The sequence below is a fragment of the Pseudoliparis swirei genome, chromosome 13 (genome assembly GCF_029220125.1).
Source record: "Pseudoliparis swirei isolate HS2019 ecotype Mariana Trench chromosome 13, NWPU_hadal_v1, whole genome shotgun sequence".
Taxonomy (NCBI): domain Eukaryota; kingdom Metazoa; phylum Chordata; class Actinopteri; order Perciformes; family Liparidae; genus Pseudoliparis; species Pseudoliparis swirei.
The window spans coordinates 7931399-7954402 of record NC_079400.1 but is presented as its reverse complement, the minus strand read 5'-3'; the positions used below and the strand labels follow the sequence as shown (position 1 = coordinate 7954402).

General features: G+C 44.8%; 1 protein-coding gene across 2 annotated transcripts; it reads right to left on the bottom strand.

Moving 5' to 3' along the window:
• Positions 1–93: 93 nt before the first annotated feature.
• On the bottom strand, positions 94–9689 carry LOC130203747 (5-hydroxytryptamine receptor 3A-like). 2 transcript variants are annotated; one of them, XM_056430143.1, is made up of 10 exons: positions 9337–9689; positions 8445–8605; positions 7595–7639; positions 7391–7500; positions 6731–6900; positions 3265–3422; positions 2889–3099; positions 2638–2811; positions 1093–1178; positions 94–1002 (listed from the first exon to the last, which is right to left on the bottom strand). In XM_056430143.1, the coding sequence occupies exons 1-10, from the start codon at positions 9374–9376 to the stop codon at positions 772–774; spliced, it is 1386 nt and encodes a 461-aa protein (XP_056286118.1). In that variant the 5' UTR covers positions 9377–9689; the 3' UTR covers positions 94–771. The 2 variants fall into 2 exon arrangements, with proteins under 2 accessions (XP_056286118.1, XP_056286119.1); XM_056430144.1 differs by having other exon boundaries at positions 856–991.
• Positions 9690–23004: the final 13315 nt, after the last annotated feature.

Below are 23004 nucleotides of genomic sequence, written 5' to 3'. Positions count from 1 at the left end.
GGCACCTTATAAATAAAATGTTTATTATTATTATTTTAAGTCCTACAAACAGGGAGTTCTCACCAGTCCCCAAAAAGACAGACAGCAGACGAATTCACGCATAATGACTGTGGTCTTTATTTGTATGACACAGTGAATCTCGTATTTCTAAGTCAAGATCGTACATACAACTGATCACAGAACTGCTCCATAAATTAAATAATGTATGCATGATATAATGTAGGGTGAAGCAAACAGCATTGACTACATTGCATTGAATTTCCTCAAAACAATTAAAACTATAATCTTTATGTTTCCTGCAATAATCTATACAATCTGTGATACATAATAATAATAAAGAAATCCAAAGTCATATTAGTGTACTATAATTAGGTGTGAAAGTTACAGTGTTGTTGTCAATGATGCAACTGAATGCAATGACAGAATGGCCAATGTTGTCATTAGACTTTGTTTCCAATGCTTAGACCATTCTCAATAAATCAATATGTAAAACATAAAATGTATTATAAAATGTCGCCCCGCCTCAGGTGTAGAAACAGACAACAGGTAAGGTCAGTATCAAGTAAACCGAATTTTGTTGTTGAAATACAGTATGTTGGGGAATTGTTGTTTTCTGATTGTTTCACTGCGGTTTCTTTCAAAATCACTCGGCATCCCTTCACTACCACTTCATCCTCTCTCTGTTTGTGTCTCCGCTCGGCAACTGACTAAAAACACACATACACAGAAGCACTTATGTGCAGTTCTCTCTTTATTGAGCAATAACCCTCTCTATGCATTGCTCCATTCAAAAGAAATATAAATTAAAAACAGGCTGACCACTGTAATATATAAAATAAAGAAATATCTGTTGACTTTTTTAGCCACTCTTGTCCAATAGCCGGGCTTCTCCTCTTCCTTCCTGTTGATAAGGAGCAGCGACAGTGTTTTCTCTACCTCTCTTAGCTCATCCGAGAGCTTCTCCAAGGCATGGTACTCTTCTGTCAGTTTGCTGCTATTGCCCTGCAACAAGTAAAGATATGGAGCATTACCAGCTATTATAGAATCAGGCAATTTGTGTCCATTGTGGTTAAAATGCAACCCGATTCTAACCTCTTTGGCCACAGGCAGCAGTTCAGATGGAGTTTCACCAGTAGAGTCATCGTAGACACACGCACATTGAGTCCATTCGTGCACCTCTGTAAGGAAAGGTTTTCCCAAATTGAAGAAATGGAATTTATACAAATGTACAAATTAGGTAAAATGACTAAATGACACAATGACAACAGTAAATTAAAGCGATGAATGGGTCCTTGCTCATCTGCAATTGGAGGCACCGGCGGGACCCCGGTCCGCACAGCCAGGGACGCAGGCCCGCCGGTCGGATGTTTTACGGTTCGTCACGTGATGCTGATTTTCTTCCACCAGTAGGTGATGCTTTGACTCTGAGTGAAAATAAGCTTGTCCATATCCTCAGTCCGTGACTTGTAAGATGCTTGACAAGTTTGAGGCAGATTCAAGCAGTTGAGCCAGTACATGGCGCTTTGACTATGTGAACATATCCATGTATCATGTGTCTCTATGTGAAGTGTAGAACACGTCATGTAAATTACATGAAGAAAAAAAAGTGATGCAAGAAATTTGCCTGGCTTTTAATGTGAACACGGCTCTCTGGGCCACTGGGCCAACGCTTATCATGGTAAGCCACTCCCTTAGATGAAAAACCTTGATGCGTTTACTGACTATAGAGATAACATTACAGTCTGAGTAGAATACATTATGGTGTAAACCTTGTCATTTTGGGTTTTTTGTAGGTGTTTCTATGACTAATTCAAATGTTTATTCATGTAAAAGTGTTCAGGCCTTGACTGGCATCATGCATGATTTTTTTTGGAAGTATTGGATAAGTTAAAGCAACAGTCTCTAACATAACAAATCACAGAAAGTGGGCATTTATTGGGGTCCACATATCGTCACCATTCTTCTAATTATTCATCTATAAGACCTTTAGATCAGGGATTCCCAAAGTGTGGTGAATTGGGCCTAGCGTGTAGGAGAACTGGCCAATTATGTGTTTTTCACAAAATTAAAGATGGCAGAAAAATCTAAATAGGCGGAGCTTAGAGGTCTGAGAGGCTTATTTGTAGAGGTGTAGATGAACATGTGTGAGAAATTTCAAGTCAATTTGACATTCTGGGTGAAAGGCGTCGCCGGTCAAACTTTGAGGGGGCGCTAGTCACCAAAAGTGAAACTATTTTTCGCATCGCCCAAAACGCGTGAGTTTACTCTCTCAACCTTTCACCGTGTTCACGCCATATTTGTCGAGACGCTCTGCGAGGGGCGGGGCTTAACTCTGTGTCTCGTGGTCATTTAGCCTAAAGTTGCTGATATGACGTTTTGTAATTTAAGGTATTAAAAGTATTCCTAGTTTACATCATTATTTTAAAAGGTTTTCGAAAAAGGATACTGGAGACCTCTTATTCGCTTTAAACTACAGTATATGTCAGTTGAATAAGTCCGCTCTACAACAGTGCCATGTGGCTTGTTATAAATATGTATCTTAATAAGAACCAATAACTACCAACGACTGTCAAGTTATTTTTTACCAGGCTAATTATATACCATCAAACAGCTGGTGCAACTGGCTCCTGGTCTTACCTCCGGGAGAGTTTTGGATGTTGGCCTTGCCCCGCTTGTTACCGCCCTGACTCCGGCCTTTATCTGCCTCAAGGTCTTTGGATGCTTTGGAGTCTTTCTCCATCAGATGCATCACCAGTATCGTCTCCAGAAGGCTCAGCAGCATCAGGCCAAAGATTCCAATGCAGTAGAGCGCTGGGGAGGGAAGCAGCATCATTAATGTGGACAAAGAACTACTAACTACAAACAGGAAGGACTCTGAGCTTCTTTACCGATAAGAGGAATTCTGTTTGAAGAAGCAGGCAGAATTTCATTCAGAATAAGTTGCAACACGGTGACGGCGAGCAGCACCGTGACCTTGAAGCTGAGCTTCTCTCCCCCGTTGTCTGAGATCAGAAAGGAGGACAAGTCCAGACACAAGAAGAGCAGGACGGGTATCAAGAAGTTGACGATGTAGAGGATAGACCGCCTCTTCATGGTGATCTGTGAAAAGATGTTTGTGTCACATGGTTTAAATGATCCTACCTTTGCACATCTGGGAAAGGCAGCATGTAGTACCACATTTTAAAGTGTAATCACATTTCGATCTAAATCTCTTTCAAATAACCTTCTGCCCGTCTTTATCTCGCACAGTGTAAATATACGTACAGTGTAAATAACCATGTCTTGGCCGAGAATATCACTGGCGTTTTTGGAGGTGACTGTCATCTTGATGAACAGCCATTCGTATTGGGTCCGCATCACCTCACGAGACCACTCTGTGGCCTCTGAAGAGTTGTCGCTGGCCAGGAGCCGAATGTCTCTTGCTGAAGTGGGAGAGAAAAGAGCTGTAATGATGTTTCAGTTGAGATGACAAGGAAGGATTGGATGATAAGTGGTGGAATCTGGTGGTGCGTGATGGAGGCAGTGAGCTGGTGCAAGTTAGGTTCATAGCCAAGTCAGTCGGGGCAAACCTGGGACGAGCGACACATGAAATGTCTTCATACCGTAGAGAAGACCTAGAGCGTTATATTACATTACATTACATGTCATTTAGCAGACGCTTTTATCCAAAGCGACTTACAATAAGTGCATTTCAACCTAGAGTACAAACTAAGAACAACAAGAATACAGGAAGTAACATTTCCTCAACATAGTCGAACTACAAAAGTACCATAAGTAAGTGCTATCTAAGTGCCACTGAAGTGCTAATCTGTGTTTTAATCCAGATATAGTCGGAAAAGGTGTGTTTTCAGTCTCCGACGGAAGATGTAGAGACTTTCTGCTGTCCTGATGTCAGTGGGGAGCTGGTTTACAGGTCAAAGTCTGAGGCTCTTTTTGTGACGGGTGGCACGTTTTACTTTGAGCGAGGGGAGAATAGAATAGAAAGCTGCATATAGTATTTTTTTTGTGGCCAATGCCCTCTATTGCTGGGAGCCCATGCGTTACATTAAAATAAAGGTTTACCAGCTCACACTGGTTGCATCCAGATTCATCGCTACAAAAGAAATGATGCGCAACAAACAGCCATCTTTCAGCCAGGAGACCGTAACATGCATAATGTAGATACGGCACTTCCATGGATATTTTAACCCAAACGTCCATCTTTACCCAAACCTAACCTAGAAGTTTTGCTTCGTCTGAAGACAGAAGTTTATTTTTTAAAGACTTTACTCTCGTAACGAGTGTACATTGACACGTGTTGCTGGCTGTCATGGGAAAATGCACCGTTTGAATGGGGATACATTGAACATAACTTCTTTGTGTTGTTAGAAGTGGGACAAATAAATGTGAATATTTCTGGGATTGGAAGTTTAGCAGAGGGATCCGTGGACCAGGAAGGGAAGTATCGAATGCGGAATGTTAGTACTAAAACAGATCTAAGGTGACCCCAGTTCCATTAGACTACAACGACAGGAAAGCAACCAGGCATCCATCAGGCCGGCCGACGGCGCGAGTGGCTGTAAGGTCAAATAAAAGGGTCAAGGCCATCACTGGGACAATAAGCAGAGAGCCAGGTACGAAGAAAACAAGGGTCCTGAGTGGTCATCTTAGGCGTTTACAACCGGTGACCCTCTGACTGAACTCACTCAGGGGCCCCACGTCGACACGAGATGTAAACATTGCACCTCTTGTGATATTCAAATGAAGACTTGTTTAATTGTGTGTTCGGAGCCCATAGCCTAACCATAGGGGCCCACGGTGATGTTATTGCGGAGTGAATAAACACAAGCCTGAATTCATGTATGTTAACCTGCCTGTAGATCAATGTTCTTTGATATGATAATGTAATCTATGTCTCCCATATGTTCTGTATCCTTACCCCCGGTTATAGTGTGTTCTGTGTCACTGCCCACGGGAAGTCTCACAAAGTCTGAAAGGAGCTGTAAAGAGGGTACCCTAAGTGCCTGAGAGATTAGACGAGATCCCCGGAGACGGGTCACAGAGGTGACCGAGCTCATCTAAACCAGCTAAGACAACGGTCCTCCTCTTTGATGTGGGCCAAAGAGTCTCCCCAGACCCTCTCAGGATGAGGGGGGGGGTGACCCCCCATCAGCACCCAAAGGGGGACGTAGGTCCGGTGAAAGTAGGAGGAGCCGAGGGTATAAAGGTGACGAACAGAGAAAGAGAAAACATTTTTTTTAGTTGTTGTGGTTTGCTTCAGGCTTCCGTGAGAGCACTCGACTTGTACCTGTACTTTGTTTATTTTTCTTCTTCCTGTTTTTGAATAAAATACTTGCTGCCTTGCAGTCTTAAAACTTTACACTCAGGTTGTGGACCTACTTTTTTTGTGACGCCTATTTCTTCACCTGTCAATCCACCCGACGAGGCCGAGGCGGAGACCCGAGAGCGGACCACGCAGCCCCCGAGGTGAGTCTGAGCTACGTCTGCACGGCTACACCTTCTGACCTCAGCTACCAGGGCACATACTGATTCCTCACACACCTCCACTGACATGTTGTATTAAAGAGAGATATCGCTGCAGCTGGTAGACCTCCGACCCTCGGCCGAACCGTGGTGGTTCCGGGACCGAGAGAGGGACTCGTAACCCTCGAGTCCTCGTCGCAGAGTTTGTCCTAAAAATAGAATATTAATAAGTGTCCCGCCAGGCGCTCTCCGAGCCTTGTACCCTCGAGCGTGTTGGGGTGAGACCAGATAATTGAATACCCAGCGTTTCTCTCCGCGGAGATCGTTCCGACATCATCTCGGGGTGTCGCGCGCCGAGCCGAGCAGCCACCACTGTCGATGTGCGTGTCGCTCATCAGGCCCGAACGGTCGCAGAATCATATAGAGGGAGTTTCTGATCTCCGCCTCCCTCCCCCTTAGCACGGTCTTCGCCCTCGCTCGAGCTCCTCTTTCCCCCTCAGCGAGCCAGGCGAGGATACCGTGACCGGGGTGACCGATCAGACGAGAGGCCGGGCATCGTGACCCATGGACCCGTGTCCTCTCCGGAGCGCAGATTGTCAGTGCGCGGTGAAGCGCTGCGCCTGTGCGTCGCCGACGTGCTTTTACGACAGTTTTCTACACTTCTGTCCTTAGAGCACGCTTATTTCCCTCAATAAAGTTACCGGTATGAGCCGACTCGCACCTCAAACCTTCCCACCTCCTCTCCATCTACTCTCCCTTATCCTCCCCTCCCCTCCCCTCCCCGCTCCTCTCCTCTCCCGTCCCCCCCACACGAGAATAAGCGGCGTATCTTCTCTTTACTCCTCCACCCGAGGCGATCGAATCGTTTACGCACGTCTTAACAGTGTAAAATGAAAAGATTTAATTGGGTATGGGAGAAGATTCATTTACAGAGAAACAACAGCGCTGTGACTCGTTAATGCTCAAAAATAAACCCACAAGTATTCATTATAGCACATAACATTCTCAAAGCTGGAGAGAAAAAAAAAACTAAACATGCAGCTGCATTTTAAGTTGTTTTTCCAACAATAATATACTTCCCTTCTGCAGTGACTCAGCCAGTTACATTTCTTAAAATATAACCATGCATTGTTGTTTTGATGTCAACACCATCACACACACACACACACATTCTTGGCATCAACCTCCAACATTAGTTCCCGGTCCCTTTATATACCAAACTGGCATTAATGTCACAATAAACTCTTGTAAACACAAACACGCTTACCTGTGTGAATGACAGACTTGAAGGAGAGGTTGCACCTCTGTATGTCGAAAGGGAATTTGTAAATGTGCATCCTGCAGGAGCTGACCAGCACCTGGTAGTTCTGGACTTCTACGTCACCTTTATGATTGATGGTGAGATACGGACTCGCGGGAGCTTTGTCCTTCTCTGTCCTGTATGAGAAGACACGCAAACACAAAAACACACATGATGGACATTTCTTCAGGACGCCTTACAATCTAAACACAGAATTTCATGACAACATTGACAAGTAAACAGTATTTAATGTGGACCGGTCACATTGCTGATCCCAGATCAGGTTAGTTTTTTTGGCATAGATACAATTTAAAAAGATGTGCTTTAAAGTGCATTTCACAGTTATTCTGTACTATGTTGAAAATATCAATAAACCATAAATTACAGTATGTAATACATTAAATTCCATGTTGTTTTTTAGTAAAATATATAAATAATTGACTTTGTATTAGCCACACATGACACTGTATTTGTCCATATTTAATTTGTGATACAGTGCATTTGTGGAATTCAAAATATGTATTGATTATTTAATTGGCAGTTGATCACCAAATTAATGGATACAAATAAATATACAGTATGTACTGCGCACTGTGTGTGTGTGTGTGTGTGTGCTCATTCACTTACATCTCTTCAATAGTGAGATCTGGCTTCCACAGAATTCCAGAAGGAATAGAAATGCTATTGATTCCACAAAACTGATTTGGATCCCAGGAAATGTATTCGTTGTGCCACCTCTGCAGAGGAAGACAAGTCATAAACCAGAACATGAAGGAAAAATGATCGTAAGAAACAAAAACAAAAAGTGCAGTCTCTCCCGACTGAACTCACCATGACCGTCCAAACATAAGGGATGAATTTCTGGTCTTTTTCAACCTGTAAACAAAGACAGTGTGAAAAAGTGTCCGGCCAGAGCAACAAGACAAGACATGTCAAATGTAAACTAGGAACCGCTTAGGGACCCCATACCTCCGATGTCTCACAGTGAATTAATGGATTAGAATGATTTAATCTGGATTGTGCAATACACATACATAAATGAGCTGCAAAAGTCCCTCAGAGAATACTTACAATAAATGTTGTGTATATCTCTGTGTGGTTTAAGTCAAACCTGCAGTGACTTCACTCTGCAGTGTCGCTTAAACAGCTCAACAAGGCAAGAGAGCATTATCAAGTTAAACCTGGTGAGATCTAGCCATGCATGGTAAATGTATTCATTTATTTTTTACATCTGACTCTAAAACATATTTTTTATGTAATCAAGTTTATCTTAAAAACATATATAGAAGGCCGTATTTAAATCCAAGGGTGCTGATGAAACAAATACTGCATTTTACATTCTCAAACCCTCATGAGATTGTTTCTTATTGTTAAATCTTTATTTACAGGTTGAATTGTTTTGTCAAAAGAGACATGAAATTAAATGACGGTATCAAACCAGCTCTACATAACTTTTACACAGTCTTGTGTCGGAGTATCTTAAACCTTTTTTTCCTAACCTCACGTTTCTATAGTTACTGCTGCCTCTGCAGTTCAATATAAGTGAAACACGATCGATTACGCACGTGCCATTTAGAAATTCTGCCGGATGTGCTCCAGAGTTATGAAATTGTTCAATAATGTGTCCGCTAAAAGGAATATAGAAAGTTGACGTGGCCCGTTATGACCAATAACCACTCACCACATCCAGGATGGCGTACAGCAGAACTTCCAGGGATATCAACGTGGGCCGCTTGTAGTTTTTAACGGGCCGGGTCATTGAATACAACTCCTTGTTTTTGGTCAGATTCAGGTGACTTAAAACATCCTGATAACTGCAGTGACGCTCAGAGTCCACCCCACCTGCAGCAGAAACATCAGACATCATTCTCCAAGACGGAAACTTATCAAACTTTTATTTTACATTAGATCGTCTTGTGTTTGCCTGACTTGGAAATTAATCGTTTGTGCTTCATTTGCATATCATTTTTGGGTCGGTATGCATCGCTTATGATTCTATTAGCAAACCATAAAAAACACGAGCTCAGAAACATCTGAAGAAACATTCAGTGCTCGTGGTCCCTGAGAGGCCATTATGAGATGGGCGTTGGCAGACTGTGGGTGTTTGATCTCATCGGTCCAATAGTGGTTTTCAAATTGAGCGTTATTGCTGTAATTTCAAATGAGCTTTCAGATCAAAGCACAATTTAAATCTAAAATCCTGGATTAAAAACCTTATTATGTGAACAAAAGTTTCTTAGTTTGTTTTAGTTTTTCTATACTCAGCTATTTTATTGAAAATTTTAAAAGCTAAATAACTTTTTCATATAAATAAGCTTCCTTTTGCTTGGTTTACATACTCTGGAATTCACATTTGTCAACAGGAAACACTTGAGACTGAAAGCATCGTCTCTTCATTCCTTCAGTAACATCAAACATGCTGATTACAAAACACACTGTGAACGTCATAACAGCCTGAGGAGCTTTTAAAAGAAAAAAGATAGTTTTTTAAGTCACAAGCCACAGGAATGTCCAGGAAATGAGTTCAGCCTTTACTCAACTTGCAGGAGATGCTGAACATATTCCAAGCTTACCTGTGAGGAAGAGAAGAAAGAAGAAACCATTAAGCATCATGACTGCAACACCTTGAGGATCCTTAGTCAGTGAGACGTTCAGTATCGCGTCCCCGTCCTCGCACTGTTGTCTGGAAATGTCACCAAGTCCCTTGCGGTAATAAAACCGCCGTCTGATGCTGGAAAAAGGCCGGGCGAACTGAATCAATAATCATCCATGTGTTCTTTTTAATAATGTCATTAGTCTGAGACAGGCCCGGGGTGGGTAATCGGGAGAATCGGGAGAGTTCCCGGTGGGCCGCTTCACTTCTGGGCCGGTCGAGAATTGTATTTGTTGACATTTGTCACGTTAGTCCATCTTCTCTTAAAGTGGGCTAAACACGTTCCGTATTCTGACACCACAGCCTCTGCATGGGTTGTACCATGCGAGGAAGTTCACCCCTCCCAAATAATAGAGTTGGTTCAGTCCATTATGGAACCCATCCATCCATCCATTATCAACACCGCTTATCCTCATTAGGGTCGCGGGGGCGCTGGAGCCGATCCCAGCTGACATAGGGCGAAGGCAGGGGACACCCTGGACAGGCCGCCAGTCCATCGAGGGCACATATAGAGATATACAACCATTCACGCTCACATTCAAACCTATGGGCAATTTAGAGATCAATTAACCTGACTGCATGTCTTTGGACTGTGGGAGGAAGCCGGAGAACCCGGAGGGAACCCACGCTGCCACGGGGAGAACATGCAAACTCCACACAGAAGGACCGCCTCGACCGGGAATTGAACATTATGGAACCAACCAACTCAATTTGGGAGAGGAGCACTTCTTAATCGAGTTGGTTCGGCCCTTCGCCGTCTTTTCCAAAAAGTTTTCTCAGCTACTGATTGCTGGGCCGGCCCGACCGCAACGATACGCGTCAGGGAGGATGGACGGGAGGAAGAGGGCAGGAGGGGCTGAAAAAGCCAGGTTGAAAAAAAGAAAGGCATTGGAGGAGGATGCTGCCAAATGTGCCAAGCTTACAGATTTATTTTCAAGAGGACAAACACAAGTGGCAACTGGTAAAGAGAGACAAAGGCCTAATGATTAGCAACATAACTATTCGGCTAACGTTGTAGCCTTGATTAATATCATTGTAGCGTTGTCAACCTATTCCCAAGCAAAATATTAAATTGAATTAAAATATTAGCCTTTTTATATCACCCAAAATATGGCGATCCATAGACTTTGCAAATATTATGGAAATATTGATATTGAAGTATGCAGTAATATGACTCTTAATTTTTCTTCGTAGCTTCGGAGCATCAGATAAGAGTCTCCTGCTGAAAATAATGAGCCCGACATTTGCAATGAGGAGGCCATGACTACAGGGACAGGTAGAGATGATAACAGAGGAAACAATATGAATTAAAGTTATATATTCTAAGAAATAGCAGTATATGACAGTACTTGATGAACCAATATGCATTGTTTGCTCAGAAGTGGGTGTAGTAAAGGAGTAAATCACCACTAAATAATACACATGCAGAAAAATGATAATGACCATGACAATGACGGCCCCCATGAGGTCTCACTCCAACAAATCTGGCCTACTGCCTAATCTGAGTCTGACACCTGTTAAATTGTAATAGGTCATTTTGACTTTTCACATGTACATAGGGAACATTTGTGCTTTAAATTAATACATATAGCAAGATATTATCATAAGAAATATTAGGGAGAATATTGATATTGTTGTTGATGTGTTATGAAGCATAGGGGTAATGTGTAATGGTTACAGGTACTGGAACCCAAAAGCACGACAAACACAGGAATGCAGGAGGAGGCTGTTTACTAGTGTTGTTACGAGATGTGCCGACGCTTCGAAGCGTGTGTCGAGTAATGGAGGGGGCGTTTCCTCGAAGCGCGTATCGAGGCTTGCTTCATTTAGGGGAGGAGCCAAAAATGATGACGTCCGAAGCCTCGCTGCCCGGCTGTACCACGTGACTGCTTCGGGAAGTGGTTCAGATTTTGCCGGGAGGTTTGACAGCAATATAAACCCCTCAGGCTCCATTCAAAATGTGGGTTGTTGGTTGAGAGTTTGGAGAGTTTAGAGAGAGAGATAGTTTGGAGAGTTAGGAGAGTGAGGAGAGAAGGATAGGTGATAAGATGGAACTGTTGAGAAACTGTTATTTCTGAATAAAAATGAATAAAATGTCCCCTGTCCTGTACATCACTGTCCAAGTTACACAAGCATATTCAGTCCCCTCTTCCTAGTTACACACACACACACGTTCACTGTCCTCTGCCTGCTTAAGCCCATGCCATTTTCCAAAAGTGACATAATAACATTATTACATAACCTGCCATATCATATGATACTACCATTTTGGGAACATTAACACACACAGAATACATTCAAAACATATTTTATTATGCACATGTGTGATAATGTATGTACAGAAATGATTTGGTCATACATTTTTGTTATTCATAGTCATTCCCAACAGCCATAACAGACACACACAAATTCAATGCATCACATTATGTCGTTCAGATACAGCCAGTGGTGTATAAAGTACCCAAAAGTCATACTTGAGTAAAAGTAAAGATACTTGACTGGAAAATTACTCAAGTAAAAGTAAAAGTCACCTATGAGAATACTACTTGAGTAAAAGTATTAAAGTATCTGATTTTTTTTGTACTTAAGTATCAAAAGTAATTTTCTGATATTAAATGTACTTAAGTATTGAAAGTAAAAGTAAATGCTGTTAATAAAAAAAACAAAGGGTCAGAATTTTGAGAATTATGAAGTTTACATTACATTACATTTAGCAGATGCTTTTATCCAAAGCGACTTACAATAAGTGCATTCAACCTAGAGTACAAACCAAGAACACAGGAAGCAACACTTCCTCAACTCAGTCAAACCACTAAAGCACCACAATAAGTGCCATCCCAGTGCCACTTTGTTTGGGTGCTGTGGCCGCCATGAACAAGGAGTATGAGCTAGGATGAACTTAGCAATATATGAATACTATGAAATTACTAAAATATAAAAACACGATTAACACAGAAAAAAGCAGAACCAAAAGTAACAACCAGAATCATCACTTTAAAGTGAAAAATGTATTGTTCATCTTCAAAAGAAGTTGATTTTCAAAATGGACAGATTTCAGTGTCTCTCTTCTGGGGCTGAAGACGAGTCCTGCGATGCTGAAGAGACGTTCACCTGGTGCAGGTAGAGTGTGTCTAGCTTCACAGGCCCTGATGCAGGTAGAGTGTGTCTAGCTTCACAGGCCCTGGTGCAGGTAGAGTGTGTCTAGCTTCACAGACAGCAGCACACAGTTGGGAAGCATTTCAGCAAGTCAACGTGATCCACGTCTCCATCAAGCTGTTTGCTGCTGTCACGCGCTTGAGATGACGAAGAAGAAGTCCTCTTCATCAGATGAACTGGACCTGATGGCATGTTGGGCGGCTTTAGCTCAGTGCTATTCTATTCTAGCTGCAGGGAGGGTTCTTCCATGTGCTGCTTGATGTAGTCCATTCCTGAAATAAAGTGAGGGTATTATATACATGATAGAATTAATAACACTTCCTAACATGTCATGACCCCAACCTAAAATTTAGAACAAAATAGTTTGTTTTAATTTGAGGTTTATACATTTAGTTTCATGCACTGTCCGTGCATCCAGAGTTGATTTGTGAATATGTACTTGTATCTCTGTAGTTAAACACAACAACAGTCCCAAATCAATATCGTCGCCATTACTGGACCGTCACTCTTATAATATTAATACAAATAATGATAACAATGCTGTCATGATTAGCATTATATTATAGCTAAGACGACTCAAATCAACAAATTCTCACAACTGTCAACACTTCTTCAGCTCATTAACTCGCTCGAGATCCGTCTACTCCACTCACGCTAATTGTCTCATTTAATTGACGACAGCTAGCGAACGTTAGCCTAACATACAACATGCGTAGGACAATCAGACACCTGTCTCCCCCTCTCCTGCCAAAGATATAACTTATTCCAATCCTGAGGACAACACTGCTAGATATCTTAACAGGTTCATGATGATTATCAAACCTAAACATTAACGTTGCGGCTCATGGGATTAATCTTAATTTACCTCAATGTGTTTCCTGAGGTTGGTGAGTTGTTGAAGGCCAATATCAGGATGAAATGAGGAAGTAAGAGACTGGCTTGTAAACAAAGTGCCAGTTCCCAACTCCGAAGGCCACAGATCGAACTGGAAGGTAGATGTCATCAAGCATCTTCGAACCACAGAAGCCTTCCACCCCCACCTCATCAGTATCCCCCAGCCCAACAAGTATATTCGGACCACAGAAGCCTCCCCTCTCAGAGCTCTCAGTATCATGACCCAGCCTACCAGAGCACTCCAAAGCCCAAAAGCCTCCCACCGCCATCACAGTTCCATTATCAGCATCCCCCAGTCCATCAAGTTGCCGCAGCCTACAGCTACCCATTCCTGCCCCCACCCCCATCACAGTTCCCTCATCAGCATCCCTTAGCCACTCAAGGTGCATCCGCATATCACGGCGCTCCAACACATGGAAATGCCCCGCCCTCAAGTTCACCCCACAACGAGATAGGGGAAACGACTCAACTCCTCGACTTCAATGGCACAATCCAATTGCCTCAATATTGGAGCAGAGAAGAAGGCCCAGGAGGCACGCGGAGCAGACTCCGCAGACGTGAGGAGCCCGCCACAATGCAGGGAGCTACACAGCCACAAAGAAAGATACTGGCACTAACGGAAGCAGAAGACAGGGAACACTACCAAATCCAGGCCCCAATTGTGACAATGAGCACCGGCGTCACTCAGTACAAGCCATATAGCCCAAGGGACTTGCACTTTATGACTGATCACCTCCCCCCCCTGACAAAAGGAGGCGTCCCCTGGATAAAGGCGTTAGACGCAGCCACCACAGGGATCCCATTAGCCGTGGGAGATGTAAGAGGAATCCTGGTAAAATGCTCCACCGTGTATGACCTGGAGCAGTTGGAAAAAGATGCAGGTTGCTCAGCTGCCCATAACAGTCAGGATCTGGACACAGTGAACATAAAACTGTTCGCTGCCATCAAAGCAAGATGGCCCTTTACCCCTGACATGGCCAACCTTTCCGCCATCTAGCTGAATCCAGATGAAAATGCTGAGGCCTACCTGGCGCGATCTGCAGAAGTCTGGGAAGCAGCAACAGGCGCCAGACACGACCGTGACACCACCCACATGGGCATGTGGAAGCATGCAGTGTTAACAGGGCTTCCACCCAAGATAATCAAAGAAATGAATCAGACAGTGGGCATAACAGTTCACGCCTATGAGATGTGGAAGGCACACCTCACCAACTTCATTACCCAACACCGAGAAAATGAAGAAGAGGAGAAGGCAATCGAGAAGAAACTAAATCTGAAACTGCTAAAACAACAGCTGGCAGACAGGGACACAGAGACCACCAAACAGTCACAGAAGGCACACAAGCAAATGGCCGTAGTGCCTGACATGGCCACGCAAATCCGCGAAGAAGTGGGCAGAGCATTGAGCCAATTCATGCAACAAGGACAAGTCCAGCCCCAAGTTCAACCCCCCATGCAGCAAGTTCAACCTTCCTGGCCACAACAGGGTGAAGAACTATACTTCTTCTGTGGGAAAACTGGACACTGGGCTAAGGACTGCATCCTAAAAGCAGGAAGAGGAGGCCAACAAAGAAGAAGAGGAGGAGGAGGGTCTGGACGACCCAGCCCAGGCCGCCAACTCCCCGCAATAACATCACACGAACAAGAAGGAGAGGAGACCTCATGACAGGACTTGAAAGACCCGGCGCAGGGGATCATGGTTCCAATTGGCAAAGAACCTATCATCACATGTGCCATAGATGGAGAGGAGAAAGACCTGATGGTGGATACTGGCGCCTCAGTATCATGCATTGCCAAACTGCATCATGCAATACCACCACTCTCCACTCGAACACTGTCAGTGGTGGGTTATTCTGGAACACCACAGAAGCAATATTTCACTCAAAGGCTGCACACTACAGTGGGAAGAACAATTCTCCACCACTCCTACCTCTATGCCCCATCTACACCCATTGACCTTGCAGGAAGAGACCTGCTGAGAAAACTTGGCATCTCTGTCATATGCCCCCCTAACGGCCTCTACCTATCTGCCCCAGGAGGACTAGTCCTGGGACCACAACAGCCCGAACACAGAATCATGTTCATGGGCCCCGACACCGCCCCAGAAGCAGTAAGCTCAACAAGAGTATACTGGTCCGAACTACAACCCGACATTCAGGGATCCCCTGGTCTAATCAAAGAATTCATGAGCTGGAAGACATGGATTATGACACAACATCCATATGTCATGCCAGAAGACCCCTACCACTGCACCTACAACTACACCACCGCTGACGACGACGCCTATCAACAAGCCTGGGATGAAGAAAAGGAGGGTGAAACAGAAGTCATCCGAACAGGAGCCATCATTGTAGGGAAAGAAGGAGTTGCCGCTGAATGCTTGCTGTCCCCCGACCAACGAGACTGGTACGCACTGCAACCAGACTCAGCCCCTCACATTACACTGTTAATAGGAGCAGGCCATGAAGCAAGAAATCTTGGCCCCATGATGAAAGAAGTCGCAAGAATGAAGTGGATTCCTACCACATCCCCCTGTCTGTCCCGCACCCCCGATGGTGACTATTGGAAAATACAACAACATTCGTATTCCAAAGGACAGCTCCAACAACTTGACCTTGACAGAAATCATGGGAGAGAACATTCCAACCATCCTGCCACTGATAAGATGCTAGAAGACGTGCCGCCCCAAATATGGTCAAAAGGAGACTATGATGTTGGTCACACTGCTCAACACAATGTGGTAATGACTTTGAAGCCAAATCAAGACGAGATATGGCGCTATCAATATCCCCTGCAGCAAGAACAAAAGGATGGCATTCGAGAGACCATTCAAGGCTTGTATGAAGCAGGAGTGCTAATCGACACACACTCCAACTGGAATACTCCGATATTGCCGGTTCCAAAGTCTGGCAACAGAGGATGGAGAATGGTACATGACCTAAGAGCCATCAACAGTGCCACAGCTCCACAGAACATCCAAGTGCCCAACCCCTATATAGCAGTATCCTGCCTGTCACCGAAACAACAGTTCTTCACTGTAATAGACTTAGCGAATGCTTTCTTTTGTTTACCCCTTGACAAAGCCAGTTGGGATATGTTTGCCTTTACGTTTGAAGGTAGACAGTATACTTACTCAAGAATGCCACAAGGCTACAGAGACAGCCCGGGATTGTTTAATGCAGCCCTGAAGCAAGACCTCAAAGACCTCACCATCCCAGAAGACACAGTTCTTATTCAGTATGTGGATGACATACTGCTTGCCACGCCAACTGCTACAGTCTGCCTCAGAGCGACCAAAGACCTGCACACATCACTTTCGCCTACGAGCCTAACAACATGGCAGGTGGATTAAATGTGAATTTGAAGGAACCTCACAACTGTGCAGAAATCGCAAGAACAGATCTCAAGGTCAGGATGGACTTGGAAGCAGAACCTCTGGACAGTCCTGAACTGACACTGTTCACAGATGGACACTGTCACAGAGGAGAAGAAAGCAACATCGCTGCATACTCTGTCGTACAACAACAAGAAAAGAAACATTCAACAATTACAGCTGAAATCATTGCACAGCCAGCATCTGCACAGCTTGCAGAAGTAGTAGCTTTAAGCAAAGCACTGGAACACGCAAAAGGGAAATCGGTCAAGATATACACCGATTCAGCCTATGCACATGGAGCGGTCCATGTCGACGGTCCCCAGTGGTTGAGAAGAGGTTTCTTAACGACTGCAAATGCTCCAGTGAAGCACAAAAGCCACTTGGAGAAACTACTAGCTGCCATCCTGCTACCACGTAAAGTAGCAGTTATGAAGTGCAAAGGACATCAGAACTTGAAGACCTCAGTGGCAAAAGGCAACGAAGCAGCCGACCGAGCAGCAAAGAGAGCAGCCGGATATCTCATACAAATGACAGCCATTGCAGCACCGGAACTCCCTAAACTTGGAATAGAGGATATTAAGCTCATGCAGAAAGAAGCAGGAGTTTATGAGCAGAATCAGGGGGCACACAAGGGAGCCAGCCAGCAAGAGGGTCTCTGGAGATCACATGATGGATGCATAGTGGCACCTGCAAAGTTGTGTCAAGGACTCATCAGACAGGCACATGGTCCTTCTCATGTGAATCCCAGAAGAACGGAGCAGGAAGTCTCCATCCTCTGGTGGCATCCCTACATGACTGAGATGGTGAAACTCTATCACCATGAATGCCCTACCTGCAATGACTTCAGTATGAAAAGACCATACAAATGTCCCCAAGGAGAGTTCCCAGTGCCAGACGCACCGTTCAAAGAAATTTGCATTGACTACACCGATATGGGTGCAGAAAACAGGAAGAGAGGCTTCAGATACCTGCTCGTGATGATCGACAGATACACACGATGGGTGGAAGCAAACCCCTGCAAGAAAGAAGATGCAAAGACGGTCGTGAAATGGCTGAAAAATGAACTGATCCCAAGATATGGTGTTCCAAGGGTGATCAGGTCAGACAACGGCACACATTTTGCAAACAAACATCTACAAGAAGTAGAAAGATATTTAGGTATCACACATGCACACGGAGCAGTCTATCACCCACAGTCCCAGGGTATAGTCGAGAGAGCCAATCGGACAATTAAGTCCAAGATAGCTAAAATATGTCATGGCACCAAGCTCGACTGGCTGGAAGCTCTTCCGCTGGCACTGATGTCTATGAGGTCCTCAAAGGGAGGGAAGACTTTCCTCTCCCCTCATGAGCTACTGACAGGAAGACCGATGCCCAGCCCTGGAAGAGAGCTGGGAGAGAGCCCTGTGCTAGACATCTACCAGGTAGAAGAGGAAGAATATTTTGGGAAGTTGTCTGACCAGATTAAAGTTCTCTCTCGCCAGGTCCATAGAGCTGAGAACGTGACAGAAGGAGGAAACGTGACACAGATAGAACCTGGTGATTGGGTGATGTTGAAGGTGCACAAGAGGAAGTGGACTGAGCCCAGGTGGACAGGCCCGTTCGAAGTCGTTGCAAAGACTTCTCACGCGCTCCAGGTAAGAGGACATACCAAGAATAAGTGACACCACTTAACCCATTGTATACTTTCAGAACCGCCAGCAGAACCCATCGACCAGGATGATGATGAAGGAATTTAAGGAGAGTACCAGAGCCATGAAAGGAGTGGAGATCACCTCCGCCAAGCTCTGCCTTGCTGCTGCATGCCTGACGGTCATGTTAGCACTCCCATTTATCTTGTGGGAGGCGCAGCGAGATAAGGAATTGCACGTAATCAACACCGACACCAACACCACATTAACACACATGTCTGACTTGGCACATTTAATCGCGCCACCAGGTGCAACAGTTTTGTCTCCCCCCAGGAACCGTTTGAGGCGTTCAAGTGAGAAGGAAGAGGAGCAGGTGAGTATGACACCCAGCATCCAACTGTTTTGTTCTGTGGGAATCCTGTGTGTGGCCACTTTTGACATTTGCAGGACAGGTGGCTGCCCAAAAGGAATGGTCGGAATATGGGATAGAGCGGTCTGGAGATTCTCTCATAACCATAAATACCTATGCACAGAGAAGTGTATCTGGTCAGATGTTTTTGCCAGCACTGATCCCCGGGCATATGTAAATCGAGATCATAGACAGTATAAGATGGTCTCACTCACAGGTCCGATTGCACAATGTGACGAGGGGGTTTGGGATAAGCCATGCAATCAAGTCACTCTGTCAGTAACTAATCCACAGGTGAACTTGACCGGGTTCTACAAACTGGGAGTAGGTGAAGTAGGTGGAACGACCTATCTGGTTCATGTGCAGGTGTCAAGCCGGGAGGTGGAGATGCTGCCGGACGCCCTGGTAGAGTATGTAAACATATCAAGTGTCAGGCAGACCATTGAGACTGAGACGGGTCTCAAGAGAGGTAACAGCTGGATCAACTGACTTGTTGACACTGCCAAAGATCTCAAGCGTCCTGATTGTTTGGTGTGTGGCACTTCAGAGCCCCAGTTAGCCACAGTCCCCTTCGCATTGAACCCAGATAATGAACCAGAGGGCTTCCACTGCATGTTAGAATTGTTTAAGACTCCTAATAGTCGCAAGTGTAATGCTTTTGCTCTACTGTTCCCGATGATTCCCTCACTACGCCGGCCGACTTTTACATATTACAGAGGTAACTATACTTGCTTACTCAGTTCGCAAGGTTCCAGTCGCATAGGGACTTTGAAGCATTGCCAGACCACTGTCAATGTCACCGCAGGAGAGAGAGGCATCCATCAGGCTATGGTAAGTGACCAGCGTACGGCCCGAGCAGATGTTTGGTGGTATTGTGGTGATCATGCACTTCGAGATTATCTTCCAGAAAGCTGGATGGGAACCTGTGCATTAGTTAGACTCATCATGCCTGTAACCTTGATTCCACTCAGCAAAGAGTCGCTGGAGTATCTGAACCTCCAGGTCAACCGCAGCCAGAGTTTGTCCAGAAGAAAGAGAGCTGCCATTTCCACCTCTCTTGATAGCACTATTTACTTGGATGCTATCGGAGTACCAAGAGGAGTGCCCGATGAGTTTAAAGCTCGTAGTTCAATTATGGCTGGATTTGAGTCTATTTTTATTTGGCCAACGCTAAACAAGAACGTAGATTGGATTAATTACATCTATTACAACCAGCAGAGGCTTGTGAACTACACAAGGGATGCGATTGGAGGCATACAGGAGCAGTTGGAGAAGACATCTCTTATGGCCTGGCAGACAAGGATGGCTGTGGACATGATTCTCGCTAGGGATGGTGGAGTATGTAAAATGTTTGGATCAATGTGTTGCACATTTATCCCGAACAACACTGCCCCTGACGGCTCAGTGACCAGAGCGTTAGCAGGACTCACCTCTCTTAGCAAAGAGTTGGCAGAGAACTCTGGAGTGAATGAATTGGTTGGGTTGGATTTTCTGAGTAAGTGGTTAGGTGAGTATAAAGCTGCATTTCTTACAGTTTTAGCCGCAGTAGGCGTTATGTTTGGCCTAATGATGTTGTGCATCTGTTGTTTTATACCATGCTTTAGGAAACTGTCATCCCGTTTGTTCTCTGCAGCTACGGAGAGAGAGGACCCTCACGTAAGGATGATGCCGCTCGTATACTTTGAGAGTGTTATGAGTGAGCTTGATCCACAGGGAGAATTGAGAAGTTTGGATCTTCCTCCAAGTTATGATGAGACACTCGAGGCTGATAAAGGAGGGAACTCCGCAAGCAGTTTTAATATTGTTTAAGTCCAAGTTAGATTGTACATTTTAGTTAGAGCTTGTCTAGAGAGCAGGTCTAGGTCTCTGTTTTCGTAATTCTCGTCCACAGCTGCTCCTGTCTTTCCTGATTGACCTTCACCGTGTGTGGGACTGCCTGCTGTGATGACTTCGCCGATGGAGAGGAGCTGATCACAGAGGAGTATCGTGCACCTTTAACACATAGATGGAAATTGAGCAAACATAAAAGTCTGAGTTGTTACTGATTGAAGCAATATAGATGAGATGTTTGAACTTGTTTCTGCAGTTTTTATCGAGGTTGGAGGAATGCGGAGAGGAGGAATGCGGAGAAAGCAGCAGTTGGAGAGCTGGAGAAAGGAGAGTTGGAGAAAGGAGAACTGGAGAATCGGAGAGGAGAGCTGGAGTTGCTGAGCATGTATGCGGACAAGCTGGAAACAGGGTTTACAGGGATTTACAGGGAATGCACAGACAGACACATAGATAAGTGCACATGTTACATAACATAAGTACATTTCAGGATTGTAAGATTTTCACCTGTGTGATGAATACATTCACACTGACACATAGTGTTATTTGTTTTTCTTGAGAAGCAGAGATGAAAGGAGGGAGCGATGCTTTTCCTTCCACAGGAATATTGAATTATATGAGTAATGATTAAATGTTGTATCTTTGATGTTTACATAGAGGGTCAAAATAAAGGGGCTATTACACTGATTGTTTATACTATGTTGTAAGTATAAAAGGAGGGAATTGTTAAGTTGTAATAGGTCATTTTGACTTTGCACATGTACATAGGGAAAATTTGTGCTTTAAATTAATACATATAGCAAGATATTATCATAGGAGTGTGCATTTTCTACCTGTGAGGCGAGACTACTGACTACTTGGATCCTGCTAAGTGTCTTCTTTAAATTAGTTTATCTGCTGAGTTACTGTTGTATTTGTTGTTTAGAGCTGCTGGATTGTTGGTCTGTACTGTTTTAGGATTTGTTTTGGTAGAGAGGTGTGTCCTGATTACTGACACCTGAATCTTCACTGATTGGACGAGCGCTCATCACCTGGTTTCAATTGAGTGTCATTTGAATACCAACGAGCAAGGGCTGGTGTCAACGCGGCTGGAGGTAATTGGCACCAACATGGGCTCATAACCGGATCGGGTCTTTAGCGTCATCGGACGAAGACTCGGAGGACAAAGACATAGGAGTCTTCCGTTGGAGTCTTCGTGGGTGGGTGTGTATTCCACCATTTTGTGAATATGTGTGTATTTTCCATACCTGTGCGTATTTCAACTCGTAGTTACTATAGGACTCGTTCATTCATGTACCGGAACCCCTCCTCGGTTATCCTTCCTACCCGTTCTACTCACACCCAGCACCTTGTCACGGGAGGCCTCTGGAACTGTCAGTCAGCCAACCGCAAGGCCGGTTTCATCTCTGGCTTTGCCATGGAGCAGTCGCTTGACTTTCCTGTCTCTCACTGAGACCTGGATCACAGCAGACAACACGTCTACCCCGGCTGCTCTCTCCTCTGCCTACTCCTTCAGCCACACACCCAGACCCTCTGGTCGGGGTGGAGGTACAGGTTTACTCACCTCACCCAAATGGTGTTTCTCTCCCTACCCGCTTCCACTCTTTATCCCACTGACTTTTGAGTTCCATGCTGTGACGGTTACTCATCCGGTTCAACTACACATTGTTGTTCTCTACCGTCCCCCTGGTTCTTTGGGAGATTTCTTGAAAGAGCTAGACGCCCTCCTGTCGAACTTCTCGGAACACGGCCCCCCGCTCATCCTTCTGGGTGACTTCAACATCCAGACAGAGAAGTCATGTGATCTCTTACTCTTACTGTCTTCCTTTGACCTCTCACTCAGTTCCTCCCCTCCCACTCACAAAGCCGGCAACCGCCTTGACTACATTTTCACAAGAAACTGCTCTACCTCTAACCTCACTGTGACTCCTCTCCATGTCTCTGACCACTTCTTCATCTCTTACTCTCTCTCGCTCTATGGTACTGACAACCCACCCATATCTACAGACTCTGCACCTGTACGGCGCAACATTCGCACCCTCTGTCCCTCCTCCCTGGCCTCCTCTGTCCTATCTGCTCTCCCCTCAACTAGCTCCTTCTCACTCATGCAGCCTAACTCTGCCACAGACACTCTCCTCTCTTCCCTGTCTTCATCTCTTGATTCTCTTTGTCCTTTTAAGACACGACCGGTTCGGAAATCCTCTCCGGCTCCGTGGTTGTCGGACTTGGTGCGCGCCGAGAGAGCCACCCTGCGAGCGACGGAAAGAAAATGGCGAAAAACGAATCAAGCGGAAG

What these genes read in the sequence shown, in the direction of transcription:
- LOC130203747 (XM_056430143.1), bottom strand. Translation starts at nt 9,376, where the DNA reads ATGATGCTTAATGGTTTCTTCTTTCTTCTCTTCCTCACAG. An exon ending in CTTTCTTCTCTTCCTCACAG is followed by an intron (nt 8,606 to 9,336) that starts GTAAGCTTGGAA and finishes TTTCTGCTGCAG; the next exon opens with GTGGGGTGGACTCTGAGCGT. An exon ending in TGTACGCCATCCTGGATGTG is followed by an intron (nt 7,640 to 8,444) that starts GTGAGTGGTTAT and finishes CTTTGTTTACAG; the next exon opens with GTTGAAAAAGACCAGAAATT.